The 16,112-nt window shown below is 52.7% G+C and overlaps 1 protein-coding gene across 2 annotated transcripts in view; it reads left to right on the top strand.

The window, feature by feature from the left end:
- The window catches only part of AGPAT4 (1-acylglycerol-3-phosphate O-acyltransferase 4), a 110,594-nt gene that overhangs the window by 76,107 nt on the left and 18,375 nt on the right, over positions 1-16,112 (top strand). For both annotated transcript variants that reach the window (XM_081293735.1, XM_081293736.1), the window contains exon 3: positions 15,854-16,023. In XM_081293735.1, coding sequence (XP_081149861.1) covers positions 15,854-16,023 — 170 coding nt within the window. The remainder of the gene's footprint in view (positions 1-15,853; positions 16,024-16,112) is intronic.

Here is a 16,112-nt window from a genome sequence, read left to right as displayed (position 1 = left end):
CGAGTGCTCACATGTCCACGCTGCCTCTTCTGGCACTCTCCGCCCATCCGCTCTGGAAGGCTCACATGGCCTTCTTGGCCTCGCTGAAGGGCCAGTGTGGAGTCCTTGTCTTCCCGTCAGCCTCGCCCTTGCTTCTTCCTTCCCTGAGGCCCAATTCACCCCGAGACAAAGTTCGCTCCCTGGAAAACTGCCAGTGCCTTTTCCTGTCCTTATCTTCACCCCCATGTCACTCTGGTCATCTTCAGGGAAGCTGGTGGTCCTGGAGCCAGAGCCGGAAAGTCTCCATGCAGGAATCGGCCTTGTGTGGTGGGGGTTGGGGCATCACCCCAGACCTTCCCCGAGCTGGGACGGTGGGTGTGGCCTCAGCCTGCCACCGTCCTAAAGGGGCCCCTGTGGACAGGTACCTTCTCGAGCTTTCCTGAGGTTCAATGTGTGTGTGTATGTGCTGGTGTGTCTGCGTGTGTCTCCACACCACCCAACCCTGCACCGCAGCGCCGAGTCAGTGTCTGAGTAACTGCAGCCTGGCCAAGGAGAGCGTAGGTAGGACTGGCCATCGCTGACCATGCCGGGGAGCCATATAGGAGGGTCTGTGCCCTTAACCTCGGCCTCCTTGGCCTGGGCTTTGAACAGTGAAAGAACCGCAGGTGGGGAGGGCGCACCCAGGACAGTGCTGACGGGACGCAGACACGCCAGCTCCACCCGGTGCTGCAGACAGGTGTCACCGTCCCCACGCCTGGCTCAGTGTGGCTGAAGGTCATTTATGCAGAAAGACTCAGAGGCCAATTAGTGGTTTCTATCATTTCTCTCTAATTAGACAACTAGAATGCTTTTGGAGCCTGCATTATTGAGCCTGTCTCTAACATCAGATGTCCTACATAGGCCAGTGGAAAATGCTCAGAATGAATGTCAACAGTCTGCCCCAAACCTTACTGCATCATGGATTCCAAAACAGGTCTTGGGACCTCAGACAAGAAATCAGTGTTCGCAGCAGTCTCCTATCCGCTGGTGCGAGGGCTCTCTAGAGGTCGGTGTGGAATCTTGGATAAGATAAACCAGGTGTTTTCCCCAGTGAGTTCAGGCCAGTTCTTCTGTTGACCGCCACATCCACTGCCACGGAGAGTGGGAGAGGCCACATGTGCGAGCAAGGTGCTGGGCCTCCCGTCGTTTGCCTGGTCAGCTTCCTTAAGCCGTAGCCACCTCTGCAGACCAGGAGACTGAGGCCCAGGGAGCTTAGATACCTCGCCCATGGCCCCGCAGCTGGCAGATGACGGAGTCAGGATGCAAACCCGGCCCAAGGGGCCACTTATCTAACTTCAATCACAGGTCAGGTTACCACCTTGGTTTGTCCTTGCCACTGCAGAGGGCCCAAAGCAGGTTTCTCAATGGCAGCGCTACTGACATGGGGACAGGATGATTATGGTTATGGGGACTGTCCTAAGCCCTGCAGGGGATTCGATAGCACCCCCCACCCCCTCCCAAGCTGTCACAACCCCAAATGCTGCAGATGTTGCCAACTGTTCCCGGGGATGGGCTGAGGGACAAAATCACTGTCAGCCAAGAGCCATTCGCCATAGAATGAAAAATTACTTGAAGGTTATATGTACCATACCAGGTTAAAAGTAAGCAGTATAACCGAGGTTTTCATTATATTTTGGAGAAAATATATAAGTCGTTTAATTTCCACTTTTAAAATGAGAATTAAAAAATAAACCCCTTTAATAAGCATATCAGCGAAGCATATTTTAGTTCTTTTTTGTTTTTTTCTCCCCAAGGTACTGGAGATGGAACCCAGGGGCACTCAACCACTGAGCCACATCCCCAGCCCTCTTTATTTTCAGCTTGGGGCAGGGTCTTGCTAAGTTGCCGAGGCTGGCTTGGAGTTTGGATCCTCCTGCCTCAGCCTCCCAAGTTGCTGAGGTGGCAGGTGAACTCCACCATGACCAGGTCCCATTCTTTGTCACAGAAAATATTCACCAAGATCACGTGGAATAGAACTTTAATAAGTAAAATCACCCGGAGCCTCCCAGGGCAGCACATCCCACCGTGTTTGCTGGGGCTCAGTCTTCAGTGTCCCTAGCAGCTCAAGGTCAGGGGCCGCACACATCCCTCCTGAAAACACCCGCTGCCCATCAGCACCCTCCATCTCCTGAGGGCTCTGGTGGGAAGACGGGGGTTAGCTCCTACTTTTCCAAGTGACCCACCTCCCCATTTGTCAGCATCCACTAGTGAAGGGTTACCGGTGGGGTTCCATGGAGCAGAGTTTGGGAATGTGCTTCCCGCACACGTGACCGACTGTGAATATCTTCTCTAGAAGTGACTTGTGAAGCAAAGCCTGGTGATGTCCCTGGACTGCCAGGACAATCCTGCCTTCACTCACGAGCTCCCTCCCAGTGCCGACTCGTTCCCTGTCCATCACTTAAAGAGGCTGCCCAGGCACAGACGTTACCCTTTTCCAGTCTGGAGCTGACCGGAGATGTCCACCTTCCGGCCTTCCGCCATCTTCAAAACACACCACACTTTTCATCCAGGGTTGATCCTCCCATGGCCTCCCATTAGGAAAACCCAAAGTCCTGGCTGTGGTCTACAAGGGCAGGTGTGGTCTACGAGGACAGGTGTGGCCTACAAGGACAGGTGTGGCCTACGAGGACAGGTGTGGTCTACGAGGACAGTATACAAGGACAGGTGTGGTCTACGAGGACAGTATACAAGGACAGGTGTGGCCTACGAGGACAGGTGCGGCCTACGAGGACAGGTGTGGTCTGTGAGGACAGGTATGGTCTACAAGGACAGGGTTGGCCTACAAGGACAGGTGTGGTCTACGAGGACAGTATACAAGGACAGGTGTGGCCTACAGGACAAGTGTGGCCTACGAGGACAGGTGTGGTCTGTGAGGACAGGTGTGGTCTACGAGGACAGGTGTGGCCTACAGGACAAGTGTGGCCTACGAGGACAGGTGTGGTCTGTGAGGACAGGTATGGTCTACAAGGACAGGGTTGGCCTACAAGGACAGGTGTGGTCTCTGAGGACAGGTGTGGCCTACGAGGACAGGTGTGGCGTATAAGGACAGGTGTGGTCTACAAGGACAGGGGTGGCCTACAAGGACAGACGTGATCTGACCAGCTGTGGCCTCTGACTTCACCCCTTCTACCCCCTGGTCCTTCCGTCTCTCCACCTCCCACGGACCTGGGATGCACCAGACCCTCCTTGGTGGGTTTTCAGAGACCAGCTCCCAGAGGCCTCCCTACTTCCCCCCCTCAAACTGCCCGCTCCCCCTTACCTGAGGTGTGCTCCTGTACTGCACCCCCTGCCCCCTGCCCGTCCATCGCCCGCTCCTCCATGACCCTCCAATTCCAAGAGGACTGAATCTTGGTCTCCTGCTCACACAGAATCCCCCTGTGTTCAGGACGGGGCCAGGCGCCTAGGAGTGCTTCTCTGGTGTTTGCTCAGCGAGGAGTCCTGATGTCTCCACTGGACATCAGATTTCCTATGTGTCCTCCCAGCTGTCCTCTCCTGGCTCCTCGGGTTCAACACACTAAATTAAACACGACCCCAACTCTAGTTTTCACCCAATTCTGTTGCTTCTGACCTCCTTGGGACCCCAGGTTGCCTGTCCCCAGCCTGACCCCTCACTTGATCACACCAACCCCAGTCACGGTGTCTTATTTGATGTCACTTCTGTGTGTCTTTTGGCACTGATCACCTTCTCCTTCCTTTTCAAACATTCTCTTAGTTTGCAGAACATACTTCTCCTGACTTCCCCTCGGCCTCCCAAACTACCCTGATCCTGAAGTTTTCTTGATATTGCTCTGAGTCGGAGCCAGAGGAGCCTCCAAAGCCTCCCTATATCCCAGCTGCAGCACTTCTCTCCTCCTAGAGACAGACTCTAGGGAGCGAGTCACCAGGAAGGAGCGAGGATCACCTTTCCGTGGTGTGACTGTGATGTCCTTGAGGACATTAAGTCGTGTCAGGCTCTTGAATGTCAAGTGCAGCAGCTGTGTGTGTCACAGAGCCCTGTGGGAGCTCGCTGCCCGGGTCACTGTGCAGAGGACAGGGAGAGCTTTCCTAGTAGATGTTGGGCAGGGTGTGAGCCTGGCGAGCTCTCTCATCCCGTCGCCTGGCCGCTGGCAACACAGGAGTAACTCCCCTGTTGACGGGCCCTGGGGGCACAGCAAATGCTGGGAACCCAGAGAGGGAGGACAGCTTCCTAGAGGTCATTCCTGGAATTCGCTGGCCTTGAGCGTCGCTGAGAGGGCCGGGTGGAGGTGCGGCTGGAGCCCTCAGTGGCTCCGGGCCTCTGTTCCCTCTGCATCTCTGACCCCTTGATGAGTTCTGAGTGAGCTCTCAGGGCAGGTATCACGCGCACGTCAACAGATACACTAAGTGCACTCTAGGAAACGCTCTGAGCTTTTAAAGACGCCTGGCTGTTGTTCAAGCCACTGCTTCTGATGGTCGTGACGTCACTGTGTTTCTAGGTGGCTTTAAAGTTTGGAGTGACTGAGCCTTCACCGCAGGACCTGCTGCACGGTGAACGCGGTTTAGAAGGTGCTCGCAGTCCAGTCCGTGTCCCAGGACCTTGGCCACTCTATCCTCCTGAAGACTTGCATGGAACAGGGAAGGCTGGAATCTTACCCTGAAAATCATAGCTAACTGCTTGCCTTCGGCTGCTCTTGGGTTAAGTGGAAATTTTCGACATCTGAATGGTGTTTCTGGTGTAGTTAAATGAGATTGTATTATGTCCTCCTGGAGAAAAGAACAGGTTCAATTTTGGACTTAGATAATATTGAGATCCCAAGAGGGTCCCAATCAATAGTGCCCCTCTCAGTTGTTTTTCTGAACAATTTGAGAAATTAAGCAAAGCCGTGAAAGATGGTGGCAAAAATGTTCCCTTTACGCTGACGGAGGCTCACTTGAAGGCCTTGGTGAGAGCTGAAGAAATCAGTAGGTTTACTGACAAACCCTGTGTTTTAGGGTTGATAGATTTGCCCATCCAGGCCCAGGCAGGCCTGGCCCCGGGCAGCTCTGCAAGGTCAAGCAGAGCAGGTCCCAGGGAGTAGGATTCACTGTTGCGGAAGTGCCGAGCCCAGCCCAGAATGCCCACCCAACCCTCCCACCTTGACCCCTCTGTGGGTCACTCCCCCTCAGCTGGGGCAAGTGAGCAAGGGTGCAGGGACACACCCCTGCCGAGGGGGACAGGTGGCTCTCTCTAAAAGACTGTCACATCCACGAGCTTCTCAACTGTGTGTGGAGCTGCGGCTGGAACCAGCCCCAAGTCTCCTGACCAGAGAGGAGAGGGTCAGCGTCTGCTCCCCAGCAACAGCCTGGCAGAGGAAGCATATGCCTGCTCGTGCACACACCCACACCCACCCACACTCACACCCACACCCACCCACACACACATGCACACACTCACCCACACTCACACACCTGCACTCACACACACCCACACCCAGTGCCACACTAACACACCCACACATACCCCCCACACACATGCACACACACACACACATACCTACACACACATGCACACGAGGCATAGCAGCCACATTGGGGAACGTGTGACAGGGGAGGCAGGAATGGCTTATCAGGTGTCACTGTGACATTGCCAGGATTCTGCCACTCTGCTAGGTCAGTGCTGTCTGCTAAAACATACGGAGGACCACATACACAATTTCTAACTTTCTGGGTAGACACATTAAAGAAATGCAAATAAATAGGTGTGATTAATTCTAACAATGTGTCTTATGAACACATTCTATCAAAGTATTTTTAATTGCGTTATAGCCATTCAAAAACCATTACTGAGGTCTTCTGCTTTCTCTTTGTGCTGAGTCTTCCCGGGGGTGTTTCATGCTCTGGCGGGTCTCCATTCGGACTGGCCTTGTTTCAAATGCTCCCAACCAGCTGCGTGTGGGAGATCACAGCCAGGACCACAGCAGGGAGCCTGTTTTACAGTTGGGAACTGAGGCTTCGAGAAGTCAACTACCTTAACACAGAGCTGAGGTCCATTTCCAATGGCATGGCAGCCGACGGTATTTTGCCCAATCTGTGTCTGTGAGCACTTAAAAATCCAGGATAAAATAGGTTTTCAAGATCTACATAAAAATGAGGACATCCAGGTGAGTCTAGGGGACCGCAGGAGTCAGACGGGTCAGGGCTCCAAAAGTGCTTTTCAGCATAGATACGAGCCAGGCCCCAGGAGCATCAGCGGTTCCCGCCATGTGCAGCGGACATCCCAGCCCAGCGCCTGCCCAGGGTCCGAGAGGAGATTCTTCCTCCAAAAAACTAGAACCTTGAGTGGCTATAACCTCAATCAAAAAAATCAAAATAAATCCACCCCCAGGCTCATTGGTCCTCAAGGAATTTGCATCGATTCTGAGATGTCCCCGAAGCTGTGGCCACAGAGCCGCCTGCCTGCTGAATACAGTGTGAGTCGCCCACACCCAGGAGCTCGGCACACGCCCAGCCTCAGCCTGCGCCCACACGGTCCTGGGCCCGGTGGTGCCCATAAGGAGCAAGAAGAAAAAAAAAAGAACTTAGGGGGGTTTTCAATGCACCAGAAGAATCTCTAAACATGAAAAATCACTAAATGGAAAAACCCAATACACAGGTTCACTGTCAGCTTCAGCACAGCTGAGTGTCGCAGGACCCGACTGTAACTATTCGCAGTTCCCCCTCCTGATTTGCAGTCTGGATGGTGGTTGAGAGTGGGAGTTAGAGTAGAACCGGCCTGGGCTGCGTATGGGCTGCAGGTCCACTGGCTTTGTGCCCGGGGTACTGCAGCTGCGTCCTCTCCTGGTGTTCTCACCTGTGGAGTATACTCTGCCTGCTTCATCCCAAAGGTATATTCGTAAGACATTTGTCACTTTGTACAGCCCACGACAAGCACTTAAGTAATACATTATTACAGTGGGAATCAAATCATTAGCCTTTTTAATATTATATTTTTAAAGGATTCAAAACCTGGGTCGTGATGATGCTGGAGAGTCTGAACAGCAAGACCAGTGGTTTATCTAGCCTGATCCTAACCCATCTGTCCTCGGGGAAAGCTCCTCTCCCCTGCACACCTGGATGTATGTGCCAAGAACAGACCTTGACTGTCACTGGAACCTTAGATCCTGGTGTCCGAGATGAATAGACCTGACTGCAACCCAGGGCCACAGTTGGGATTTCCCCAGGGGCACGTGGAAAAGCGCGCTCTCCAGGGAGGTGCTGTTGGGTGGCGCTGGAACCTTTGATAGGTTGGGCCTGTGGGAGGGCCATAGGCCACGGAGAGTGTCCTCCAAGGGGACCATGGGACGCTGGCCCCTACTCTCCCTCCTGTTGGCTTCCTGGACATGAAGTGAGCAGTTTTTCCCAGCCACATGCCTCTGCCATGGGGTGCTGGCTCCCCACAGGGCAGACCATGCACTGCCACCTCAACCCCCTCCCTCCCAGGCCATCATCTCAGGTGCTGTCAGAGGCGGAAGCCGACCCGCCCACCCAGGGCCAAAGCACTGGATTAACTGCTCTCGCTGTCTTCCTTCTAGAGAGAGTGACTTCGAGTCATGTGTGAGTTATCCCTTGTTCCTTTTTCCACCAGCGGGGACTTGGCCTAAGGCTGGTCTTCCCCGTCATCCCCATCCCTGGAGATCCAGGTTTGGAGCACCCTGAGGCCGAGGAGGGACGGGAGTCTCTGGGCTCTTGATTAATACCCTAGGTCCCCGGGTGGGCATGCTGCGGTCTTGCTTGCTTCTGGGTGCGCTTCTGTCCGCTCTGTGGATGGGTGGTGTGGACCCAAACCAGCCGGGGCCAGAAACGTACTTGTGTAGTTTCAGCATTTTTTATTTAATGGAAGAAATAAGAAAGGGTCAAATCAGTCCTTCCTTATTTTTCACTAGTAGAGTTTGTTTGTTTGTTTTATGGAAATGGAGAAGGAACCCAGGGCCTCCCGGTGCTGGGCAGCTGCTCTATGCCCAATGCTGCTAATGGACTTTATTTCTTAAGAGCTTTTTAGGTTTATAGGAAAATTGATCAGAAAGCTCCTGTGTACTCCCCTACACACACATGTGCACGTGTGTGCACACACATACACTTTCACACATGCACACGCACGCACATGCACATGTATGTGCATACATACACATGCCTCCACTCCCCCCCCCCCCCCCCCCCCCCGCGCACACGGTTCCATCTGTCTTACATCGATTTGTTAAAATTGATGAACCAAAGTGAATACATTATTACTTACTAAAGTCTGTAGTTTACATTAGAGCTCACACTGTGTTGTACATTTTATATAGATTTTGGCAAACACATCTGATGTACCCACCACAGTGCCACGTAGTGAACTTTCACTGCCCTAAAAATGCCCTGTGCTACCCTTATTAATCCCTCCCTCCCTTCCCTGACCCCTGGGACTTCTCAGGTACATGGACATTTGGGTACAGCTTATCTAAATGACATCAGTTTGATAGGTTTTGGTTTTTGTTTTGTTTTTTTTTTTCTGATACTGGGGACTGAACCCAGGCATGCTTTACCCCTTAGCCATATCCTCAGCCCTTTTTATTTTTTATTTTGACACAGAATCTAAGTTGCCAAGGCTGGCCTCGAATCTGCGATCCTCCTTCCTCAGCCTCCCAAGTCATTGGGATTCCAGGCATGAGCTGGCCCTGGTTTGTTTTAATTCCCATATTTCACAGATTCTGAGGTGTCATGGATTGTAGGAACATCTTCACGATGTATCTCTAAGAAGGGAAAAGAAAGGCCCCAATTAGGCTAAGGTGAATCATCCTAGTTTCAGGCATGTGAAATGTGAGCCAAGATGTCCGAAATACAGTGCTTTGCTGAAAACAAACGCAAACTCCCAAAAGAACCATGTTCAAGGTTTGAGTTTGGCTTTCTTTTGGGTGGGGGTGGGGATGAGGCATTAGGAGGACCCCTGGTGAGGACACAGTGGGTGGAGATAGTGAAGCAGGAGGAACTGGAGCCGGTGGCAGGGAAGAGAGACCGACAGGGTGCACTGACCTGGGGGAGTGTGGGAGGCAGGTGTTAGGCTCCAGGTCCCAAGCCCTAGACCTGGGGGACACTCTTCCAACCTGAGTTTTCATGGAGAACCTGGAAATAGGGGCACGCTATGGCATGGGGGTGGTTTGTCCCTGGGCCTCACGTGCTGAGGCGTGGTCCTCAGCCTGGCAGGAGAGGTGGGAGACCTCTCAGGGGCATCTGGAGGGAGGCTGCAAGATCCGCCCCTCCCAGTCAGCTCGGGCCTCCTTTCTGGCCTCTAATCTCTTCCTCTCACACACACTCTGGCTATTGTGATGCTACCTGGTGTGAAGTCCTCCCCCTGGGCTGAGCCCATGCCAGCACCATGCCTTTAAACCTACTCCACGGTCAACTAAGTAAACCTCTTTTCTTTATGAAATACCCAGCTTCAGATATTTGATTATAGTATTGAAAATGGACTAATACAGACTTCAAGGTGGTTCCATCAAAGTTAAACCGTACAAACATCAAGGAAGTGTGCGGAGATGTGCAAAAGCAGAGACCAAGGGTTCCAGGTCAAGACTCAGGCAGCAACTTAACTTAAAGACAAGGCACATTTGTAGAAAGAATGCCCAGGAGGAAGGCCCCAGGTGTTCAGGAGGTGAGACGCTTCTCACCTACAGGCAGCGAGGTGTACCACTGGGTGGACCAACTTGGTCACTTCTGTCACTGCCTTCCCAGACACCCTTCCAACTCTCTTTGCTGAGACTGCAAATGTACTCATCAACCTCTGAGTGTCACCAGATGTCACATGTGGGTCAGCCTTCAGGGCAAAAATGTATTGGTGGGCAAACAGAGGGTTCAGAGAGTCTTACTCTTTCTATTGAGAAATCAATTATCAGCTGCATTTCTGCTTCATAATTGCGGGTTTCCTAAGATTGCTTAATACAATTCCATCAGAGCCAGGTTAAAATGACAATTCATCACACATCTTACCCTAAACATGAGGACCACGCTCCGGGAGTGGTAACTCTTCAGAGGCACAACCACCTGAGGAACTCCACACACCCTCTGCTCTCCCCTGGAGCTCCCTGAAGACAGCCAAGCAATACGAAGCCAAGAAATTCAGCACAGGGAAAACCACCCTCTCACATCCCCGCGGCCTGCTGTTCGATGCCCGTCCCCTGGCCCTGACCCTCCTGCCTCCCACCCTGCCTCCATCATTCCCATCCTCCCTGTCTCTGGGTGACCATCTCTCTGCCTCCAATGTCATCTGCTCTGCACCCCTGGTCTTGGGCTTTGCAGCCCATGAATCCTGTCGACCCCTCCATGGCTGCTCACCATCAATCAGGCCAGGGAGGCACCCCATCTGCCCTGGAGCTGGCCCACCCTCACCTTCTTCCCCCCCTTCTCCTGTGCCTCTAGAGCCAAAGGTCAGCTGACCTGCACACTGTCCCTGGAAGGACCTAGAATTCTCTGTCCTTTCCCTGAGCTCTGGCCTCTTGCTCTAGAGGACCTCTTGGCCAGAAAGACTCTTCCTTTTTGTCCTGACCTTTTCTGTCTTCCAGGTTTCAGCCCAGTTTATAGACCACACCTCCACCCCCTGACTACACCTCTACCCCCTGACCACACCTCTACCCCCTGGCTACACCTCCACCCCCTGACCACACCTCTACCCCCTGACCACACCTCCACCCCATGACCACACCTCCACCCCCTGACCACACCTCTACCTCCTGGCTACACCTCCACCCCCTGACCACACCTCCACCCTGACCACACCTCTACCCCCTGACCACACCTCCACCCCTCACCTCCGCAAATTCTCTCTTCTATTCTAAATCTTCATGAGAGACACAGAGTGTCCTTTGACGTCAGACCCAAATGTGAATTCCCGTCCCATTACTTACTAGCTCTATATGACAGTGGCATGTTAACTCAAAGTCACTGTCTTTGTTCCTTTCTTCCATTATAAAGGAACACTGTCACTCCCAGAATCATGACCCTGAGGTCTGCAGAGCTGTGTGTGGCTGTGGCGCTGGTCCGTCACCCTCTCTTCCTCCCTGGATCTCTCTCAGATACTTCTTTTCTTCCTTTTTTTTTTTTTTTTTTTTTTTTTGTTGTCTGTTTTGTTTTTGGACTAGGGACTGAACCCAGAAACTTTGTACCTCTGAGTTACAGCCCCAGCTAAGTTGTGGAGGCTGGACTTGAACTTTCGAATCTCCTGCCGCAGCCTCCCAAGTAGCAGGGGTCAGAGCTGTGCAGCAGGGGCCTGGCCCATTATCCTTCTCACGTCCCAGATGTGGGCCTGCTTCATTCTGGTTTTCTTCTACCGAGTGGTGCACAGTCTATAAAGGGGGAGGACTGTTTTTCTCTTTCATCTTATCCTTGTTGCTGCCCACAGGATACAGGGCAGGGTTTGCACACAGTAGGTCTCAACGAACACTTATAATTCAACAACCTGGGTGGCAGCCTGAGTCACTTAGCTAGAAGATTCGCCAAGATCCAGTTCATGTCAAGAATCAGTTAAGATCTGGGAGCAGGGTGCACTCCTGTAACCCCAGCAGCTGGGAGGCTGAGGAAAGAGCACCATGTTCCAGGCCTCAGCAACTTAGCAAAACCCTGTTTCAAAATAAAACCAGGCTGGATTTGTGGCTTAGTGGTAGAGTATTCCTGGATTCAATCCTCAGTTAAAAAAAAAAAAAATCAATTAAGGATGGGATAGTCCTAAAGCCCTCTAAAAAGTTTACTTTAAAAGCAATATTAAAAACCAAGAAGTCAATCATTTTAAGAACACTTAAAGCAGATTTTAAAGTCTACATAAGAAATACTTGCTTTAAGTTTTCATCTATTTAATATCTTGTCTTTCTCTCATTAGGATATAATTAAGCTTATTTTCCTTACTCAAGTTCATTACTCACAGAGAAAAATACACACACTTATTTATATTTATCATATTTTTGAAAAAAGATTTAAAAAATTAATCACCAAAATAATTCTTAGGGACAGAAACGCAAAGGGGAAATTATTCTGAAATTGATTTTCAAAGTTATTTCCTTCACTTGAGACCTGGTTTCTAGTCTCAGGTGGTAGCTGCCGGGGGGAGGGGGGGATTGGCCTCTTTCCTCACCCAAGACCAACTTCTGCAACAGAGCAGCCCCTAGTTCAGGAAGACAGTGTGCAGACGGTCCCTCTCTACCTGAGCAATGAGGTCACCTGCAGGTGTGAGACACTATCCTAGCATCAGCTGTCTCCAGGGAAACTCTTTACTGGGGTTTCCAACAAGGTAATATTTTGCTCTTATTAAAATTACTAGATAAAAGTACAGGACACCTACTTAAATTTGAATTCAAGATAAACTATGAATTATATTTTAGAATGAGGATGTTGTATGCAATCCTAAGTGGAATACATACTAAATAACGAGCCAGGCTCTATTTGGGACAAATTCTAACATAGTATTCATTGTTAGCCTGAAGTTAAAATGCCGCTGGGAGTCCTGGATTCCCATTTGTTCAGTCTGGCAACCTGAGCCCTCATCAGCCCAGCCGTAGCCATGGTAACAAGTCCTGATGTGGCTCAGGGATGCAGAGGGGAGGAGCTGGAAAACGACCCCACAGGGAAGAGCCGTGGACAGGTGAATAGGGATTCCAAAACCCTGCTTCACAGACGCCCAGGGCACCCAGCCAGAGAGGCCTCCACACCCCGTTTTACAGATGACAAATGGAAGACCATGGCTCTCCCAGGTCACTGGTGCCACCCTTGGACCCTTGTTGGTTCTTACTCTGCTGGCCTCATGCACACACAGAGCACGCGTCCTAGGAGCTGAACAAGTCTGAACAGTACACCTGTCCCTGTTACATCCCGGCCTTCAGGAGGTCCAGCTGCGAAGCCAGTGGCGTGACTGTGCTGCTAAACCCTATTGCTTGGCAGCCCTGGGGACACCGAGGCCAAACCGGGAGGCTCTCCAGCTGCAAACAGTCCTCTCACCCCATCTGGCTCTTGGTGTGAAGGCCAAGGAGAGTGCAGAGATGGCCCTGGAGGAGTTCCCAGGGCTCAGGTGACGGCCACCCTCCAGACAGGGGCCCAGTGAGAGGCAGCGGCAGGGAAGGAGGGGCTGGGGCAGTGGGAGGACCAGACTTGCTCTCTGCAGCCAGAGAAACAGGCTCAAAGTGTGGAGGATTTCTCTCTGGTCTGTGCCTTCCACACAGGGACCTGGGGGGCCTGGGGCCACAGCCAGCATCGCACACCTGCCCCCACACTCCCCAAGGCCAGTGCACACCCTGTCGGTCTCTGGTTCCCTGCCACCGGCTCCAGTTCCTCCTGCTTCGCTATCTCCACCCACTCTGTCCTCACCAGGGTCCTCCTCATGCCTCATCCCCACCCTCTGGGGGCAGAGCAGATCAGAGCGGCACCTGAACTTCCCAGGCAGCCCTGTGGCACGCCCAACCCAGAAACAGACAAGAAAGGGAATGCGAGCTGCGACTCTGGCGCACCTAGTGGCCTCACTCCAAGCTCCAAGAGGAGGTTCACGTGTTCCTCTGCTTACAGCGGGGCTGTCTGGAGTCTTCTACGACGGGACCATATAATTATATTTTTTGTGAAGAGAAAAAACAATGGAAACCTCTTGGTAAAAGAAGGAGGGAAATGAAACCCTCCCAGCAGTGAGACCTGGGTCCTGTTGCAGGGTCAGTGGCCTGTGCAGGTGAGTGTCGAACTGGGTCTTTCACTGGAGCCCACCGGCCACCGGCCCCTCAATGGGTCACCTGATCTCCTCCTCACTGGCTTGCCTGCTTCTGCCTTCCCAATTCCAGTCTGTCCCCCGTTCCGTCAGATTGATGCTTCAAAATAGAAATTGGGTGTGTGTCTGTTTCAGAATATTCCGGGGGCTTCTTGTTGTCTTTACAGCAAAGTCATAAACTACCGCGCTGGTCCGACAGCCTCTGCTGTACTCTCTCTGGGTCTTGTCTGTCTCCATCCCACCCCCGCCCTTCAGTGGTCCCACAACCTGTGGATGATAAAATGACCATGCACAGGACGGCTTGAAAAGTTGGCTGTTTATTGATCACCTACTATGCTCTGGGCACCCTGCACACAGGGTCACGTTTCATACTCAGCGTCTCTAAAAGCATTTGCCACCCCTGTTAAGCCAAAGCCTCATGCCTGGTGAGTGGCACTGCAGGTTTGGAGCCTCAGTGGCAGGTTTGAAGCCAACTCCCTGAGCCGACAGCCTGCAGCCATCCCTGACAGGCGCGTCTCTGTCCCCTTGCCACGCTGCTTTGTGGTTGCTGAGCTGTCGTCTCTAGGCAGGGATCCCCAGGACAGCAGAGTCTGATCTGGGGACCTGGGTCCTCCAGCCCTCTCATGGTGCTCACACATGCTAGGCAACCACATGGTGCTGGTAGAAAATACCAACGTGTCAGGTGCTTGGTGGGCACTGGGGTTCCACTCGGGTCAGGAAGAACCCAACAATAAAGTTCTTGCCTTGTGGAGCCTGTGGTCGTAATGGGGGAGATGATCTCGTGCTGTAATCATAAGTGCTGGGCTGGGAGGGTCCTGGGGAACATGCAGTTGGTGGGCATGCATGCTGGCTTAGGCAGGAGGAATGTCCTGTGAGCCCCATGGCACTCATAAGGTGTGAGTGGCACCAGCGTCTCTGCTCTGTCCACTGACTCCCAGGTGCTGATCAGGGAGCGGATGGGTCCTGCCCCTCCTGGTTCTCAGAAATCCCTGCAGCACCAGAGCCTCTTCCCTGCCGCGGGGACGGTGGGATTCTCGCTGGGCGGCCCTGCCGGTGTGTACGTGACTATTCCCTGGCTTGCCCCGTGGGGATCCACTGAGGCCGCTGCCAGTGGGACAGCTGGACAGAGCAGGGCATGCTCTCTACTCCTGGAAAGAGGCAGCCGCCTACCATCCGCTTCTACAAAAGGAAGTGAGCATTCTCTCTTGTTTTTAAGGATACGGATCATGGTGACTTGGGAGCTTCCTGTCTGTAGTGCTCTGTGTGCCCGCCGCGTGACTGCCACTCCTGGGACTAGGACACTGTGGCACTGTGAAGTTAGTTTGACCACAGTCCCACCGTGCCCCTCCTTGGCCTCTAGACTGTGAGACCTTGGAGAGGCCAGCCTCCAGGAGAAAGGGCAGCCCAGGTCCCACCACTTGCCTTTGTGTGCATGGGGGGTGGGGTGGTGAGGGAGCCCTCTGCCAAATGGGTGATAAAAAAACAATTTGGGGGACTGTGTGACCATGCACACTGAAGTGTTTCTGGACAACATGCACCACAGGGGCTTTCCTTGAGGCTACCAGGTTGGAAACTCATCACTTAGAGGCATGTTAAAGAGTATGCTCAAACTGGTCATTATCTCCATTAAAGGCACATTATCAGCTTTATCAAAGCCTTGAGGATGACAACCGGGATTCACCCCTGCCTTCTGGGGCTGGAGCTGCTTCTGTGCCCACAGCCCCCTCTTATCCCGGGTGCCCACAGACATCGCCATAGCAGAGGAAACATGGTCACTTGTTGTCCTTTGGTAGAGTCTGTAAGTGTGCTCCTTGGTCATTTTCCAGGAGGTTCAGAATTCCTGCATCGGCTCACGCTGCCTTTGCTGTTGATGCTGTGGCTTCAGTCTGTGTCATTTATTTTATTTTCTCCCAAGGTGTGTAAGGGCGGACCTCGCTGGCTGTCCCAGAGCTTCCCCTGTTCCCTGGAGCTGGAGGTCCCTCATGCTTCCTTCTAAACCCTCCTAAGGACTGGGTCTAGGCTGAGAGGATCCCGGACTTGACGCCTAAAAGTTCTTCCTTTCCCAGTGGGGAGGGCAGAGCCCTGGCCAGAGGGACCCACCAGAGATCACAGGATGGCAAATAAGTGTCCTGTCACTGTGGTTTGTTCCAGAGCTGGTGATGTTGCTGGAGTGGTGGTCGGGCACAGAGTGCACCATCTACACGGACCCGAGGGCCTTCTCCAAGTATGGCACGGAGAACGCCATCGTCGTCCTCAACCACAAATTTGAAATCGACTTCCTCTGCGGCTGGAGCCTGGCGGAGCGCTTCGGGATCTTAGGGGTAAGCGGGGCGCGGCTGCCTGCTAGAGAAACGTAACTAGCATAACCTGCCTCTTTGCTCTCCTCCAGAGTTTGCCAAAGAATCCGTAG

Source organism: Spermophilus citellus (genome assembly GCF_964194105.1).
Source record: "Spermophilus citellus genome assembly, chromosome: 5".
Taxonomy (NCBI): domain Eukaryota; kingdom Metazoa; phylum Chordata; class Mammalia; order Rodentia; family Sciuridae; genus Spermophilus; species Spermophilus citellus.
This window is presented reverse-complemented; position numbering and strand designations above follow the sequence as displayed.